The sequence below is a fragment of the Podarcis gaigeae genome, assembly GCF_964106915.1.
Source record: "Podarcis gaigeae genome assembly, chromosome: 5".
Classification (NCBI taxonomy): Eukaryota; Metazoa; Chordata; class Lepidosauria; order Squamata; family Lacertidae; genus Podarcis; species Podarcis gaigeae.
This window is the reverse complement of record NC_139681.1, coordinates 38,863,387-38,876,763: the sequence shown is the minus strand read 5'-3', so window position 1 is coordinate 38,876,763 and position 13,377 is coordinate 38,863,387. Positions and strand designations below refer to the sequence as shown.

The window sequence follows — 13,377 nt, the reverse complement described above, 5'->3', positions numbered from 1 at the left end:
TGAATATGAAGGGTTTGCTGGGCACTGGGGGTCCATTCTTTATTCAAGCAGTTAAACAATTACGGAGCTTTCCTGGACTCAGCTCACACATTTTGCTTCCGTCTCTTTCGGACGCAGAGACAGAACAGACAGGCAGTGGAATAAAGCCACTCCCTCAGTATAGCATTTGCTTGTGTGGGTGGGGCCGGCTCCTTCTGGACTGGACTCCAGAGCCCTGTAGCCACAAACCACCCCCTGGCTCTTCTTGACCAGGCCTCCCAATTGGCTCCATGCAACTTTTCACCGGGGTAGCTCTCTTGGCTCTGCTGTGCCTGAGCAGCAGCCATCTCCTCCCCCCGGGGCTTCAAACGTACTCACTCTGCCAGCAAGCAGGTCCTCTGAAGCAGCAGCCGTCTCTCTTGGCTCTTGGCTCAGCAGAGCCAAGAGAGCTACCCCGGTGAAAAGTTGCATGGAGCCAATTGGGATCCATTCCAATTAGCCACGCCAATTATTCAACAGGGTTGTTGTTGTTTTTTATAATCCTGTGAATGTTGTTTTTCTCCTTTTTTTAGGTGTGGCTTGAATTACTAAGCAAGGCTTCCATACAATATGTAGTAGCAGCTGCGTGTCCGTGGATGGGAGCCTGGCTCTGCTTAATGATGCAGCCGTCACATTTGCCTATTGATTTAAATATGTTGCTAGAAGTGAAAGCCAGATCAAAGGTCAGAAGAGACCTGTATTCCTTTGGGTGATGTTTTGCTTATTTTGTTGCATTATATTATGGAGCAATCTGAACTGTGCATGTCACAAGCTTAGGCATTTTCTAACTAAATGCTTGCACTTTTTGGCAAGGGCTGCGTCTTACTTTGAGAACCATGGAGCCTGAAACCATTCAAGGCTCAGGGGTTGCACCAGAAGGGTTAGTAGTATTGAAGACTAAGCTACGCAATTTTTAGAAATTATATACATTCTGTAAGAGTCAGGATTGTTTTCTAAATACTATTTGACTTGAAAAGGTATTACATTGTAGTGTTAAATGTATCTGTAATGGAAGGCTGCTTTTCTCATATGTGTAGCCCAAATTTAAAAACAAAAGAGTAGGATGTGAAAGCAAATGAGGCTTGCGCCAACAACTTTTTATATCTTGTTCATAGGAAAAGACAGGTGGCAAGGTGCGGCAAGGTCAAACCCCGACTAAAGAAGCAGTACAGGAATATATTGCTGGAGCAGAAAGTGTCGTCGAAGATCTAGCAACCAGGGATTATGTTGTTATGAGAGCCCGGATGATGGCAGCAAAGTCAGTTTATTACTGAAAATCTTAAAACGGGGTTTTTTTGGGGGGGAAAATCAATGAGTTTATAGACAAGCTATTCATAACATATTTCAAGTTTGATTGTGCAGAACAGTGTGTTACTTGAAGTGTAACTAATATAAAATTGATTGTTGTTCCAGATTGCTTGGAGCACTTTGCTGCTGTATTTGTGATCAAGGTGTGAATACCGTTTCCCAAGAAATAAAGCCAGCTGAATCACTAGCCCAGCTATTGCTTTTTCACTTGAATTCCAAGTCTGCTTTGCAGAGGTTTAGTGTTGCATTAGTAATCTGTGAGTGGGCTTCCTTGCAGAAGGTAAGACGTGTACTTCAGTAAGAATGCATGCTTTTTCAAAGTAAAAACATTAAGCTTCAGTTATATTTTTGGAGCAGAATTACATTTTCTTTATACTGTCATGAGCTGTTACGCAAGGTGCTAATTTTAATGTTGAAAGCATGTAGCTGACAGGGCTGTGTTCAGTACTCCTGATGCACATAGACTTTGATTGAAAATGTATTGCTAGGCATGCACGTAGTGAGAAAACTGTGTTCAGAGCTTCTCGGAGATGGAGTAGAGTGGGTGGGTGACTAGCAGTTTGATAATAAGCCATCAGCTGTATTAGACATGTAGAACTAGTTGCATCAATTCTTTGGCCCCTTATAAGCAGTTGTATATGTTGGAAATGCCTGTTTTTGTTTAAAAAAAAATTATTTTACAAACCCAAATTATTCTTCAAGGACAATGAAGATTGCTTGCACTTAAAATAGCTAATTTGACAGCTGAACGACATGGTGTTTGCTTTCAGGAAAACAAAGAAGTGACTACTGCTGTCCAGTCACGCTTGCTTGGGGTCCTTTCTGAGCATCTGTATTATGATGAAATTGCTGTTCCCTTCACCCGAATGCAAAATGAATGTAAACAACTCATCTCCTCTTTCACTGATGCAAACATTGACATGGGCAGCAGAGTAAACTGCAGTGTGTTTACAATAGATCAAGCGAATGAATTGGTGAGTGACTCAATGAAAGGGCTAGCCTCCAATCCTTAGGTGAGCAGTGTAAAAAAGAGCTTGAGCAGCCGTGGTAGCATACAAGCATTCACCTGTGGCTACACAGAAATATATTGCCCCCCCCCATGCATATTACTAATAAATATAGTGTGGAACGTATTACCAGTCTTCAGAGAGAAATCCCCTTCCATCTTGTAGATGTGTCTGGCTTGTAGATGTGGACCGTATAAGCAAAGCAAGGCACTTCTTCCTCAGTGAATCTTTCACCACTAACAGAGCTGGCCAGATCTTAATTTCACAGAAGGGACCGTATTAATCCCCTCACCCCAGGAAAAAAGTTTCAACAGTTAAGTTTTTATGAGAATAACACGTGCATACTGTGTTTTGTAAAGAGTACACTAGTTTTCTTTGATGCATTTTGTTAATCGATGTGTAATTCATTAAGTATTTGCTGCAGCCACTTCCAGTTGTGAGAAAAAAGCACTGAAGAACAGAATAGTATGGCAATTGCCTAATTGCAAGGTGGGAGCTGCCACTAAAAAATATAAGTTACAGTGGAACCTCGTGTTCAGAACCTGATCCATGCGGGAGGCACGTTCGCAACCCACAGCACCGCGTCTGCACACGCACGAGTTGCGATTTGGTGTTTCTGCGCATGCGTGGGCACCGAAACCCAAAAATAACCCATTCCAGTACTTCCTGGTTCGGCGTGGTACACAACCCAAAAACGCGTAACCTGAAGTGTCTGTAACCCGGGATACCACTGTACTGCTGTCTTAAGGCAGCAAGGTACTACTACTGCAAAAAAATGAAAATGAGTCAGTATATGGTAGCTTCTACCCTCTTTAGGGCAACAGAATAAGCTGCAAGCCTCTCAGTCCTCCTTTACCTTTTCTGTCTGCTGGTAAAAGGGATCTGTTCTCATACTGAGATTCCAGAACAGGCAGAAGGATATTGAAGTACAGGTACACCCTCATTAAGAGGGTCACATACGGCTCAGCTCATAATCAAGGCCTTCCTTTTCATCATACTTATGAAACTTGGAAACATGGGGAAACGATGCATCAATGTTTAGTGATGGATCTATCTGGACAAAATTTTGTCCAGGGTATTATGGACTATCTCGCATTTACCACTGCCATATCTCTGGCAGTTTTCTCTAGAACGCATTGAGCACTGCAATGGGTGTGCTAAGCATCTTTACTATAATTTTACTATGGAGGCTTATTTTGAACTTACATGTACTCTTGCCTGCCTTGGCTACTTCTGGAGGTAGAGCGTAGAATATCACCTGTCCCCGGGGGGTGGGGGGGGCAAGCAAAAAACAAGTATCAGCTTCTAGCACCATGTGTAAACAAACCAGCAAACTTTGCTGTCCTCCTTTCTGTTGTAATAGAGCAATGTTGCTTTGGGTTAATTTTCATTTTCTTAGGTCACTACTGTCTTCAATGAAGCTACATCCTCTCTTGATCTAAATCCTAAAGTTCTGCAGCAGCTAGAAAGCAAACGACAACAAGTCCAAATGACTGTTTCAGAAACAAACCAGGAATGGCAAACATTGCAGATGAGAGTGCATACTTTTGCTGCCTGTGCTGTTGTGAATCTTGAACAACTTCCAGAAAAACTAAACCCTGTCATAAAACCACTGATGGAGGCTGTGAAGAAAGAAGAGAACACACTAGTACAAAACCATGCCGCTTTGTGCATAGCAAAGTTACTTCAGCAGTGTACGACAAGATCTCCCTGTCCCAACTCAAAGATCATAAAAAATCTTTGTAGTTCTCTCTGTGTAGACTCGCATCTTACTCCTTTAGCATCATGCCCTGCACAACCTCAGAGCAGCCATGAAAATTCAAAAGGTAGGTTATGTGCTATTCTGTGGATGAGTAACTTGGTAGCAGAGAAACCTACAAAGAGGCTGTCCAAAACAGCTTGGGGCATTTGAATAATCCTTGACAGACTGTCAAAGCAGTTTTTCCAGCTAGCAATAAAATCAGCATCTTTGCCTGGTACTGTTCATGATGCTTTCTTTGGATTCAGAGTAGGAAAATATTACAGAAACTCCTAAAATGTTTTGTTTAACCTGGTGGTACCAACTGACCACTGGTTGATCATTCTTGTGTTTGACACCGTGATTTTTTTTTAACGAGAGTAACGTTCTAAATGAACAGCAACTTTATTGTGTTACGCTTGCGGTGCTTCAAGTTTCCTTATAGGAAGGTAAACATTCATTTTCTGAACATACTTCTTTCTTGGGAATACCATTAGTGTTTGATCCATGGATTAAGTCCTGGTCAGGGCTTCCAGAAGAGATTGAGGAAGTAGATCTTGGGTTTGAGCCTACCCTGATTTACTGTCACTGCGTGGAGAAGAAATTGCTGTCCTTATCTGAACACTCACTCACCCTGGAAGTTTAAAAGTGTTAGAGGAGATCCTGTATCCAAGTCCCTCTTCCAGGCAAGGTGGGAGGGAGGAATAACATCTAGGCATATCATTTATTTAATTTCTCTCTAGAAATAATGTGCATCTGAATTTCATTGTCCACCCCACCCCCATTATGCCACTTTGTTTTAAGGATGTGCATTTCAAAACAATGGTTTTAGTGTTCTGTTTTGATCTTGCCCCTTTCTTTAATTCATCTCAAGTGTTTATCAGAGAACTGAATTTCCAGACTTTATTTCTAGTCTCTCCTTCATGTCTTTTCCTCTACTCTCCCTTCCCCACCCTCTCAATCCTCTGGAAAGGAAAACATATGTTCCTGGTTTCCCCTCATCGTTTTTAATTAGCATAATTGCGCCCTGGGTGTGAAAAAATGTTTTAATTGCCACCTTTTATTTATTGTAGGATCTAATTCTGAAAGAGATGGGATGCATCATACAGTCACCAAGCACAGAGGTATAATCACACTGTACAGGCATCAGAAAGCTGCATTTGCCATCACAAGCAGGCGAGGTCCTACACCAAAGGCCCCCAAAGCCCAAATTGGAGATCTACCTACAAGCAGTAGTGGAAATGTAACCACAGAGCTTGACGAAGTGGGTGTGAACTTTTCGTTTTCATTCTTGCAAATGTCGTTGTGTGGTGCTCCACTCCAGGTGTACATGACCCTGTATAGCATGAGATGCTAATGTGGTGCCCATGCACCCTCACAGGCCTTCCCTGGCACTTTCAGTGTCCCGTCCCACCACTGAAATTAGGCTTGAAAGAAATACCCTGCTGTAGCCAATAGAATATGTGTAGTGAGTGACCAGATGCAGCATGTGTCAACATCAGTTTCTACAGTTTACAACAAATAGAAAACATAGAGGATTAAAAAGAAAGGACAGAGAAATAATGCTTCTGGCAATGCTTTTCTAGAGTATTTTCTTGGTTTCTTTACTTCTATTCACTGGTTAGCACACAAGATGTGCATAAGTTGATTACACAATGCATTGTAACTCTGAATAGGCTTCATTTTTTGAAAGCACAGTTATCTGAGATAATCTGTCTCTGATTAATGATAGTCCATTTGCACACACAGATATTCAGTAATGAACATACGTGCAAAACTGGCCTTGAAAACCATTTAGGGAATCTCATTTGATTTTGGAAATAGTCAACTAGTTGTGAAGATTTAGCAGTTATGCCTGTTCCTTGATCACATGCATTTTCAGTCAACAGCCTTTGACATTAATCTGATGCTTGTTCGTATTGCGTTTGTCTCTTCTGGTTATGGTTCTGTTGAGAGAGAAGTGATTTATATCTTGTAGGCCTATATCAGTGGCAATTTTTGCCTCAAAATTTTGCTGATCTTACTTTGCTCTCTCTGTGTAAGTGTGATTGCTTTCTGTTTCCAACTTGATATGTAGTCTAGGGCAGTCTAATTTATTCTGGGCAGGCTGTATGGTTGGATAAAAACTTTTCTATTTTGCTTCATAACCCTTCTCTTTACCTTATCAAATTCTAGGCTCAGAAGCCTTATGTTGTACAGAGAAGAGGAGCAGAATTTGCTTTATCCACTATTGCTAAACACTTTGGATGTGAAATGGCCGTGGGTTTGCCACATCTCTGGGATGCTATGGTTGGTTCTTTAAGGAGCAGTATTGACATAGACAACTTTGGTATGTGTATTTCTTAAGGTATAGGTATTCTAGAAGTTGAATTCTGAAACTCTTCTGATAATGTGATATTGCTTCTTGTAGACAGAAAAGTGCTCTTGGATAAAGGAGATGGTCCAGCCCAGGAATTAGTGAACTCTCTACAGGTTTTTGAAACAACTGCAGCTTCTATGGATGCTCAGCTTCACCCTTTGGTAATTTAAATGTTTTGAATCTATTTCTAACACAATTTTAATTGCCAGTGTAGGTGTTTGGAAATGGATAACATAAGTGATGCTGTTCAAGAATACAATTTTTTGGCGTTTGCACGTTTTCTAAACTAGGAAAAATGCTTATGCAACAGTAGCTTGCAATTATGAAGGATGAAGGAAGTTTAGGATATTTGTGTTTAAATCTTTTATTTTCAAAGTGAGACCCCAAGTGCTTACAGTCCTCTTCCTAAGTCTCTTACTGCTGTTCTGTTCCAAACAACGGCAGCTCCAACAACCACTCACTGACCTCTTATTTACACCAGCCATGCATTTCCATCAAGTTTGTACCATCAATACCACTGAGGTAATTTTCCACACTCTTATTGGTCTGTGATTATGAGATAACAAGATGAGGCAGCATGTTCACTAAATTACCAATTAAAGCAGAACACCCTTTTTGATGCCTTTGATTTGGAACATAAAACTAGAAACCATCCCAAACATATACATCTCCATGTTGATATTGGGCTACTTTTGTTCCCTCTAGTTCCTTGCAGGAACACCACTCTGTTCAGTTCAGTTAACTCTTTACATTCATTATTTTGTTAGGAATGATGCAACATCCTTCATTGTAAACTTTGCTGCGCAGAAAATATGATTTCTCTACAAGAGGTGATATGAGACATATACTTTGCTTTTTTCCATTTTTTACTGAAATGGTCTCTTGAAATGAACTTCTTAGTTAAGTTATGGTTGTACCTTCTGGAAATGAGCCCAAAATATTTTAAGCTGCCAAACACCTAATATGTTCCATTTTCATTCCATCCTTAATATAAAACTATATACTAGCATTACACATTTCCCTCTTTGTACAGAGGTTCTAGGAGCCAAGTACCGTATTTTTCGCATGATTGGACGCACCGGACGATAGGACGCACCTAGGTTTTTTTTGGGGGGGGGAATAAAGGGGAAAAAAATTCCCTTTATTTCCCCCCCCCCAAAAGCAGGTCAGGGAAACCGAACCAGGTCGAGGAACAGCGGGATAGTGGCGCTGCGCCTACCTGCTGTCCCCCAGCTTGTGGGGCTGGCTGATGTCTGCCTGGTGGGCGGGGCGCTCTGCTTCAGCGGGCCCCACCCGCCATGCAGCAGGCTGCTATCCGCAGCGTGGGGAGCCCTGCGGGGAACTCCTGCAGGGCTCCCCACGCTGCGGATGTCTGCCCCGCGTGAGGGGCGCTCTGCTTCAGGGCACCCCTCATGCCGGGCGGCAGGCTGCTATCCGCAGCGTGGGGAGCCCTGCAGGGAACTCCTGCAAGGCTCCCCACGCTGCGGATGTGTTCCCGAAGTGCCGGGTGCTCTGCTTTCAGGGCGCCCGACGCTCTGGGAAGCAGGCTGCTATCCGCAGCATGGGGAGCCCTGTGGGGAACTCCTGCAGGGCTCCCCATGCTGCGGATATCTGCCCGGCGCGAGGGGCGCTCTGCTTCAGGGCGCCCCTCGCGCGGGCGGCAGGCTGCTATCCGCAGCGTGGGGAGCCTTGCGGGGAACTCCTGCAAGGGTCCCTACGCTGCGGATGTGTTCCCGAAGCGCCGGGCGCTCTGCTTTCAGGGCGCCCGACGCTCCGGGAAGCAAGCTGCTATCCGCAGCGTAGACATCCCTGTGGCACCTCCCGCAGGGCTGCCTAGGCTGCAGATGTGTTCCCGAAGCACCGGGCGCTCTGCTTTCAGGGCGCCCGACGCTCCGGGAAGCAAGCTGCTATCCGCAGCGTAGACATCCCTGTGGCACCTCCCGCAGGGCTGCCTAGGCTGCAGATGTGTTCCCGAAGCGCCGGGCGCTCTGCTTTCAGGGCGCCCGACGCTCCGGGAAGCAAGCTGCTATCCGCAGCGTAGACATCCCTGTGGCACCTCCCGCAGGGCTGCCTAGGCTGCAGATGTGTTCCCGAAGCACCGGGCGCTCTGCTTTCAGGGCGCCCGACGCTCCGGGAAGCAGGCTGCTATCCGCAGCCTAGACACGGCTAGCGGAGCGCTAATCCCGAAGCTTGGGGCGTGCGGAGCTCAGCGCGCCCCAAACTTCTGGGTGCCGGCAAGGTCTAGACGGCACCCAGAAGCTTGGGGCGCGCTGAGCTCCGCACGCCCCAAGCTTCGGGATTAATGCAGCGCTCTGCTAGCCGTGGGAGAGCTGGGTCTCCCACGGCTAGCGGATAGCTTCCTGAAGCCTGGAGAGCGAGAGGGGGTCAGTGCGCACCGACCCCTCTCGCTCTCCAGGCTTCAGCAAAAGCCTGCATTCGCTCCATAGGACGCACACACATTTTCCCTTGCTTTTTAGGAGGGAAAAAGTGCGTCCTATGGTGCGAAAAATACGGTAGCTTAAAAGCACCTAATGCCCTATGTGTGATTATGATAAAGTTCTTTTTTGAGTTTATGCAGGTTGCAGTATTTAGCAAAATAGAATACAGTGGTACCTCGGGTTATGTACTTAATTCGTTCTGGAGGTCCGTAGTTAACCTGAAACTGTTCTTAACCTGAAGCACCACTTTAGCTAATGGGGCCTGCTGCTGCTGCCACGCCGCCGGAGCACGATTTCTGTTCTCATCCTGAAGCAAAGTTCTTAACCTGAAGCACTATTTCTGGGTTAGCGGAGTCTGTAACCTGAAGCGTATGTAATCCAAGGTACCACTGTACTCATGGTTGGCATTCAGTATGTTTTAAAACAGCTGTGATTTCTCTTTGCAGTTGATCCAGCACTTGCCTTACCTTTGTATGTGCCTTCAACACCCCACCACTGCAGTGAGGCACATGGCTGCTCGCTGTGTAGGTGTAATGAGCAAAGTGGCCACCCTGGAAACCATGCACATTTTCTTGGAAAAGATTCTTCCTTGGCTGGGAGCAATTGATGACAGTACCAAGCAAGAGGGTGCAATTGAAGCTCTTGCCTGTATCCTTTCCTGATTCTAAGGAAAGAGGTATTCATGTATGACTTTAAGTGCTGAAATGGTCTCCAGATGTATGATTTCGTGGGGAAGATTTAGTAAGTTTTGTGAAGCCTGGGGAGTTTCTTCAAAAGGGCAAGTGCTTCTGCAAGATTGAACTGGAGCAGAAATATTTGCTTCTTACTAACATGGTATCTATGATCACTGATTCCAGGCTTGGTAGAAGAAAGATTTTTTTTAAGGAAATGCATAAAGCCTTTCCTCCTCCCAGGAGGGGAGGGGTTGTGATCGGGAGATGATTCCCCTGTCATGCAGGGGGCGCTCCACCCCCTACTTCAACTCCAGGGCTGGCGCCACGCCCCTCCCCAGTTGGGCACCCAATAGGGAAGCTCTACAGGGGCGTGGCTTGCTGCTCAAACGCAGCCACGCCAGTGATCCCCACCATTGCACACACATTTTCTTCGAGTCACCCACCCTCCACTCCCTTTAGATTAGCTGTTCCTGAGACTTTGCTATGGACCTCTGGTTGGTCGCCCTGTTTAGCCAGGGGGCCTGGTAGGAGTTTTTTCCAATCGGCTAAATTGGCCCGGCCTCTTGGGTTTTTTTGCCTCTCTCGTAGCAACCGTCACAACTTTCATGGTATTTGGCAGTTAGGCATTGGAATGTGTTGTTGGTGTTTCGGGTGGCAAGGTGTGGCCATCGCCTTCCCTGACAATTTTGGGTATTCCGCTAAAGGAATCCGGCGGTCGTGGATCCTGTCCGATGCCCGTGTGGTGGGGGGCCATGGCACGACCCTTGGTGACATCAGGAAGAGAGCCTATAGTTGGATTAGCACCAACAGGCTTCCCCTACTGGTGGATAACCCCTCCTCAGACTCTCCCCTCTACAAGTGGTGGAGTCTAATGTTCCGTGGTCCAATGCCTAAGCCAATACCTTCTCACATGCTGTAATCAATAAAGTTGTGGCCTTTACGTTACCCATTAACCTTACATTCTGTGTCCATGTGTCTTTATTCCCCAAGCAGGGATCGGGTCCTCGAATCACAATAATTGTTTGAGCTCTAGTCCAATGTCTGTATATTGACACTGGATACTCCTGTATAGAGAAAGTGTCCTAGAAACCATTCTGTAACCCACTAACTTTGATAGTAATGACCAGAGACTGTTTCTACCTTGACCCAGGTACATGACTTCCAGTTGCTCTTATTCTCAAGCTTTCAGTTCCACAAAGTCATGAGAGTATCTTGCTTCAGTAGTTGAGAAGATCATGTACCCACGCTCATAGCTGCCCAGCCTTAATATGATTCCAGTTCTGTCTAATTTTTTTTTTAATTGCCACAATTTATGCATTTGGTGAAGGCTGTGCTGAAAGACACCAGAGATCCCTTGACCTCTCATGACTTTGTGGAGTTGTGTGGTTTGGGATAGCCTGAAGTGTTCTTGTGTGCAGGTTGAAAATTGCATGTGGCCCTTTGAATGGGAGCCAGAATTCAAGTAATGTACAGTTAACACTATGAGAAGTAGCATCATCAGGAGTCCACACATGTCCTCGCTGTGGTTGCCATGGTGAGTGTACCACTGTGTCCTGAAGAACCTGATAATTCCAAGTTGTGTTTCGGGAAGGGGCGGGCGGTGGTAGGAAGAATGCCTCGATGAGAGGGAAAGCATAACAGCAATTACTGCGCCACACTGATATGGAAAGAATTCACTCCAGCTGATAATTCATGGCTGCGCCTAATACAGCATTTATCAGGTCTGCTTTCTTTAGCTTATGCAGGGCTGCCTGCATCCAATCCCATGCTGCATCTATGCAACATGAGTCTTCCTCTGATCATTGAAATGCAAAAAGTGGGATTCCCTCCCCTATATATGCCCAAAAGTTCCACCCTGTTTCCTTTTTTTAAAAAATGTTATTATCCATTAAGATGAATACTGCACAGCATGCTATAGGAATAGAAAATTCTATATTGGTGCCATTTTCTTAGCACTAAGCTGGAAGGTAGTTTTTTAAAAATGTACCATCTGACCTGTAAAAGAAGAACTATCTGAAGAGAAAATGGAAAATGTAAGTGAGAAGTTTTCAGGGGTTGCAGATATTCATAACTGGACCAGCTGCATCAAAAATACATATTTTCAGGGGGGAAGGGGTTGCATTAGGAAGTGGGAGGCAGGAAAGCCTCATTCCACAAGGGCAACACTGCTCTCAGAAATTAAGATTCATGCACGTGTGATTCAGTAATTGCTGTTCAGATGCATTTTGGGTTTAGATAAGATGGATTTATTGTTGTGGAAATGGCTCCAAAACTGGTAAAGAGAAGCTCCTTAATTATTAATCCAGGTGTAATGGAACAGCTAGATGTCGGAATTGTACCCTATATAGTTCTCCTTGTGGTTCCAGTTCTGGGCAGAATGAGCGATCAAACAGACAGTGTGCGTTTCATGGCCACCCAGTGCTTTGCTACGCTGATTAGATTAATGCCTCTTGAGGTAAGTCAAAGTCTTTCATTTTGACTGAAGAGAGTCAGTGAGTGAGCCCTGTAAAAAGCGTATTGGCATATAGTGATAGAAAGGAGCAGTCTTTCAGTATTGCATCTTATTTAGGTAAATAAGTAAAAGTTTCAGGATTCAGCAAGTAATGCATTTTGTGTCAAATCTTCTCAACTGATTAAAATATGAAGTTTTGGAGCTTGGAATATTATATTTTACAAATACTTGGATTGAACATTCACTTTGAATTTCAAATGCATTCTTCCATACGATGTTCGATTCATTCTTGATCCTAGCACCTTTCTAGACTCTTAGTTAAATTTGTCTTTGTGCATTTGCAAACACTGAAACTATCTCTATTATGACTGTGAAATTTAACACTGAAAGATCAAGAAACCACTCAGGAATAGCAAGAAACATAACAGCATACAAAGAAGTCAGTGTTGTAGAAAAGATAAATGAGTCCTTTACATTCTCCTCTCTCCTCCCTCACCTTTTGTCAGTTCAAAGGAGGCAGGCTTGAAACTGATAAAGTGGGTTTCTGTGTCCCGTAAATCACCGTTAACTCTTTTGATTTTACTGTGTCATAATGACACTTAAAACATTAATTCTCAGTGCCTGGTCATAGTTTAATCTGCTTGGGTAAACACTTCTCTGTACAGTTTGTCCTCCTTGTTTGGTTGCAACATAAGTTCGTCTTTAAAGCATTCTGTACAGATCACTGTGTGGGTTACCTTACACAATAGATCTGTGTACAGTATATATACTGTGTATATAGCAGATGGTGCTATATAAATAATGGAACCTGCATGTTAGATGACGTAGCTGTTGAGGCTTTGAACACCTATATATCTGCAGAGTTCAGGGGATGTTCTGTTTGAACACCTGCACTTCATTGAGACTTACCTTTCTCCCAAGTCATACAATCATAGAGTCAGAAGGGACCCCCCAAGAGTCATCTAGTCCAATCCCCTGCAATGCAGGAATCTCAACTACGGTAATTACCATATTGGTCCGAATATAAGCCGCACCTGAAAATAAGCCGCACCTTTAAAGATCCAGAAGGGGAAAAGGAAAAAAGGCAATACCCAAATATAAGCCGCTCCCTTAAAATTCTGCAGGCACTCACACCTGTTCCATTTTACTGTATGTCTGTTTCAGCAGGGATATCCTAAAAGCCATTTTTTGTAAGGTCACGAATTTAACTTTTCACGGTCGGAATTCGGAAAAAAGTAAGGCTTATATTCAGGCCATTATGGTAATTGTTTTTTCTTCTGATTGCTATTTATCTGCCGATTCCTGAGTAGATCATGTAATGGAAGCATCACTATTTCTTAATTGTGAACTGAACACACTTCTACAGCATTATTTTCAAGAAAA

General features: G+C 44.2%; 1 protein-coding gene and 1 long non-coding RNA gene across 2 annotated transcripts in view; both read left to right on the top strand.

Annotated features, from left to right (window-relative positions):
• Positions 1 to 13,377, top strand: part of BTAF1 (B-TFIID TATA-box binding protein associated factor 1) — a 42,658-nt gene that overhangs the window by 19,207 nt on the left and 10,074 nt on the right. Inside the window, exons 16-25 of the mRNA XM_083740831.1 lie at positions 552 to 701; positions 1,134 to 1,276; positions 1,432 to 1,606; positions 2,097 to 2,300; positions 3,733 to 4,159; positions 5,145 to 5,335; positions 6,247 to 6,400; positions 6,482 to 6,591; positions 9,315 to 9,516; positions 11,849 to 11,997. Coding sequence (XP_083596957.1) covers positions 552 to 701; positions 1,134 to 1,276; positions 1,432 to 1,606; positions 2,097 to 2,300; positions 3,733 to 4,159; positions 5,145 to 5,335; positions 6,247 to 6,400; positions 6,482 to 6,591; positions 9,315 to 9,516; positions 11,849 to 11,997 — 1,905 coding nt within the window. The remainder of the gene's footprint in view (positions 1 to 551; positions 702 to 1,133; positions 1,277 to 1,431; positions 1,607 to 2,096; positions 2,301 to 3,732; positions 4,160 to 5,144; positions 5,336 to 6,246; positions 6,401 to 6,481; positions 6,592 to 9,314; positions 9,517 to 11,848; positions 11,998 to 13,377) is intronic.
• Positions 8,599 to 8,946, top strand: LOC310844153. The gene is made up of 3 exons (XR_014563990.1): positions 8,599 to 8,669; positions 8,739 to 8,818; positions 8,878 to 8,946. It is a non-coding gene; the product is annotated as an uncharacterized lncRNA (long non-coding RNA).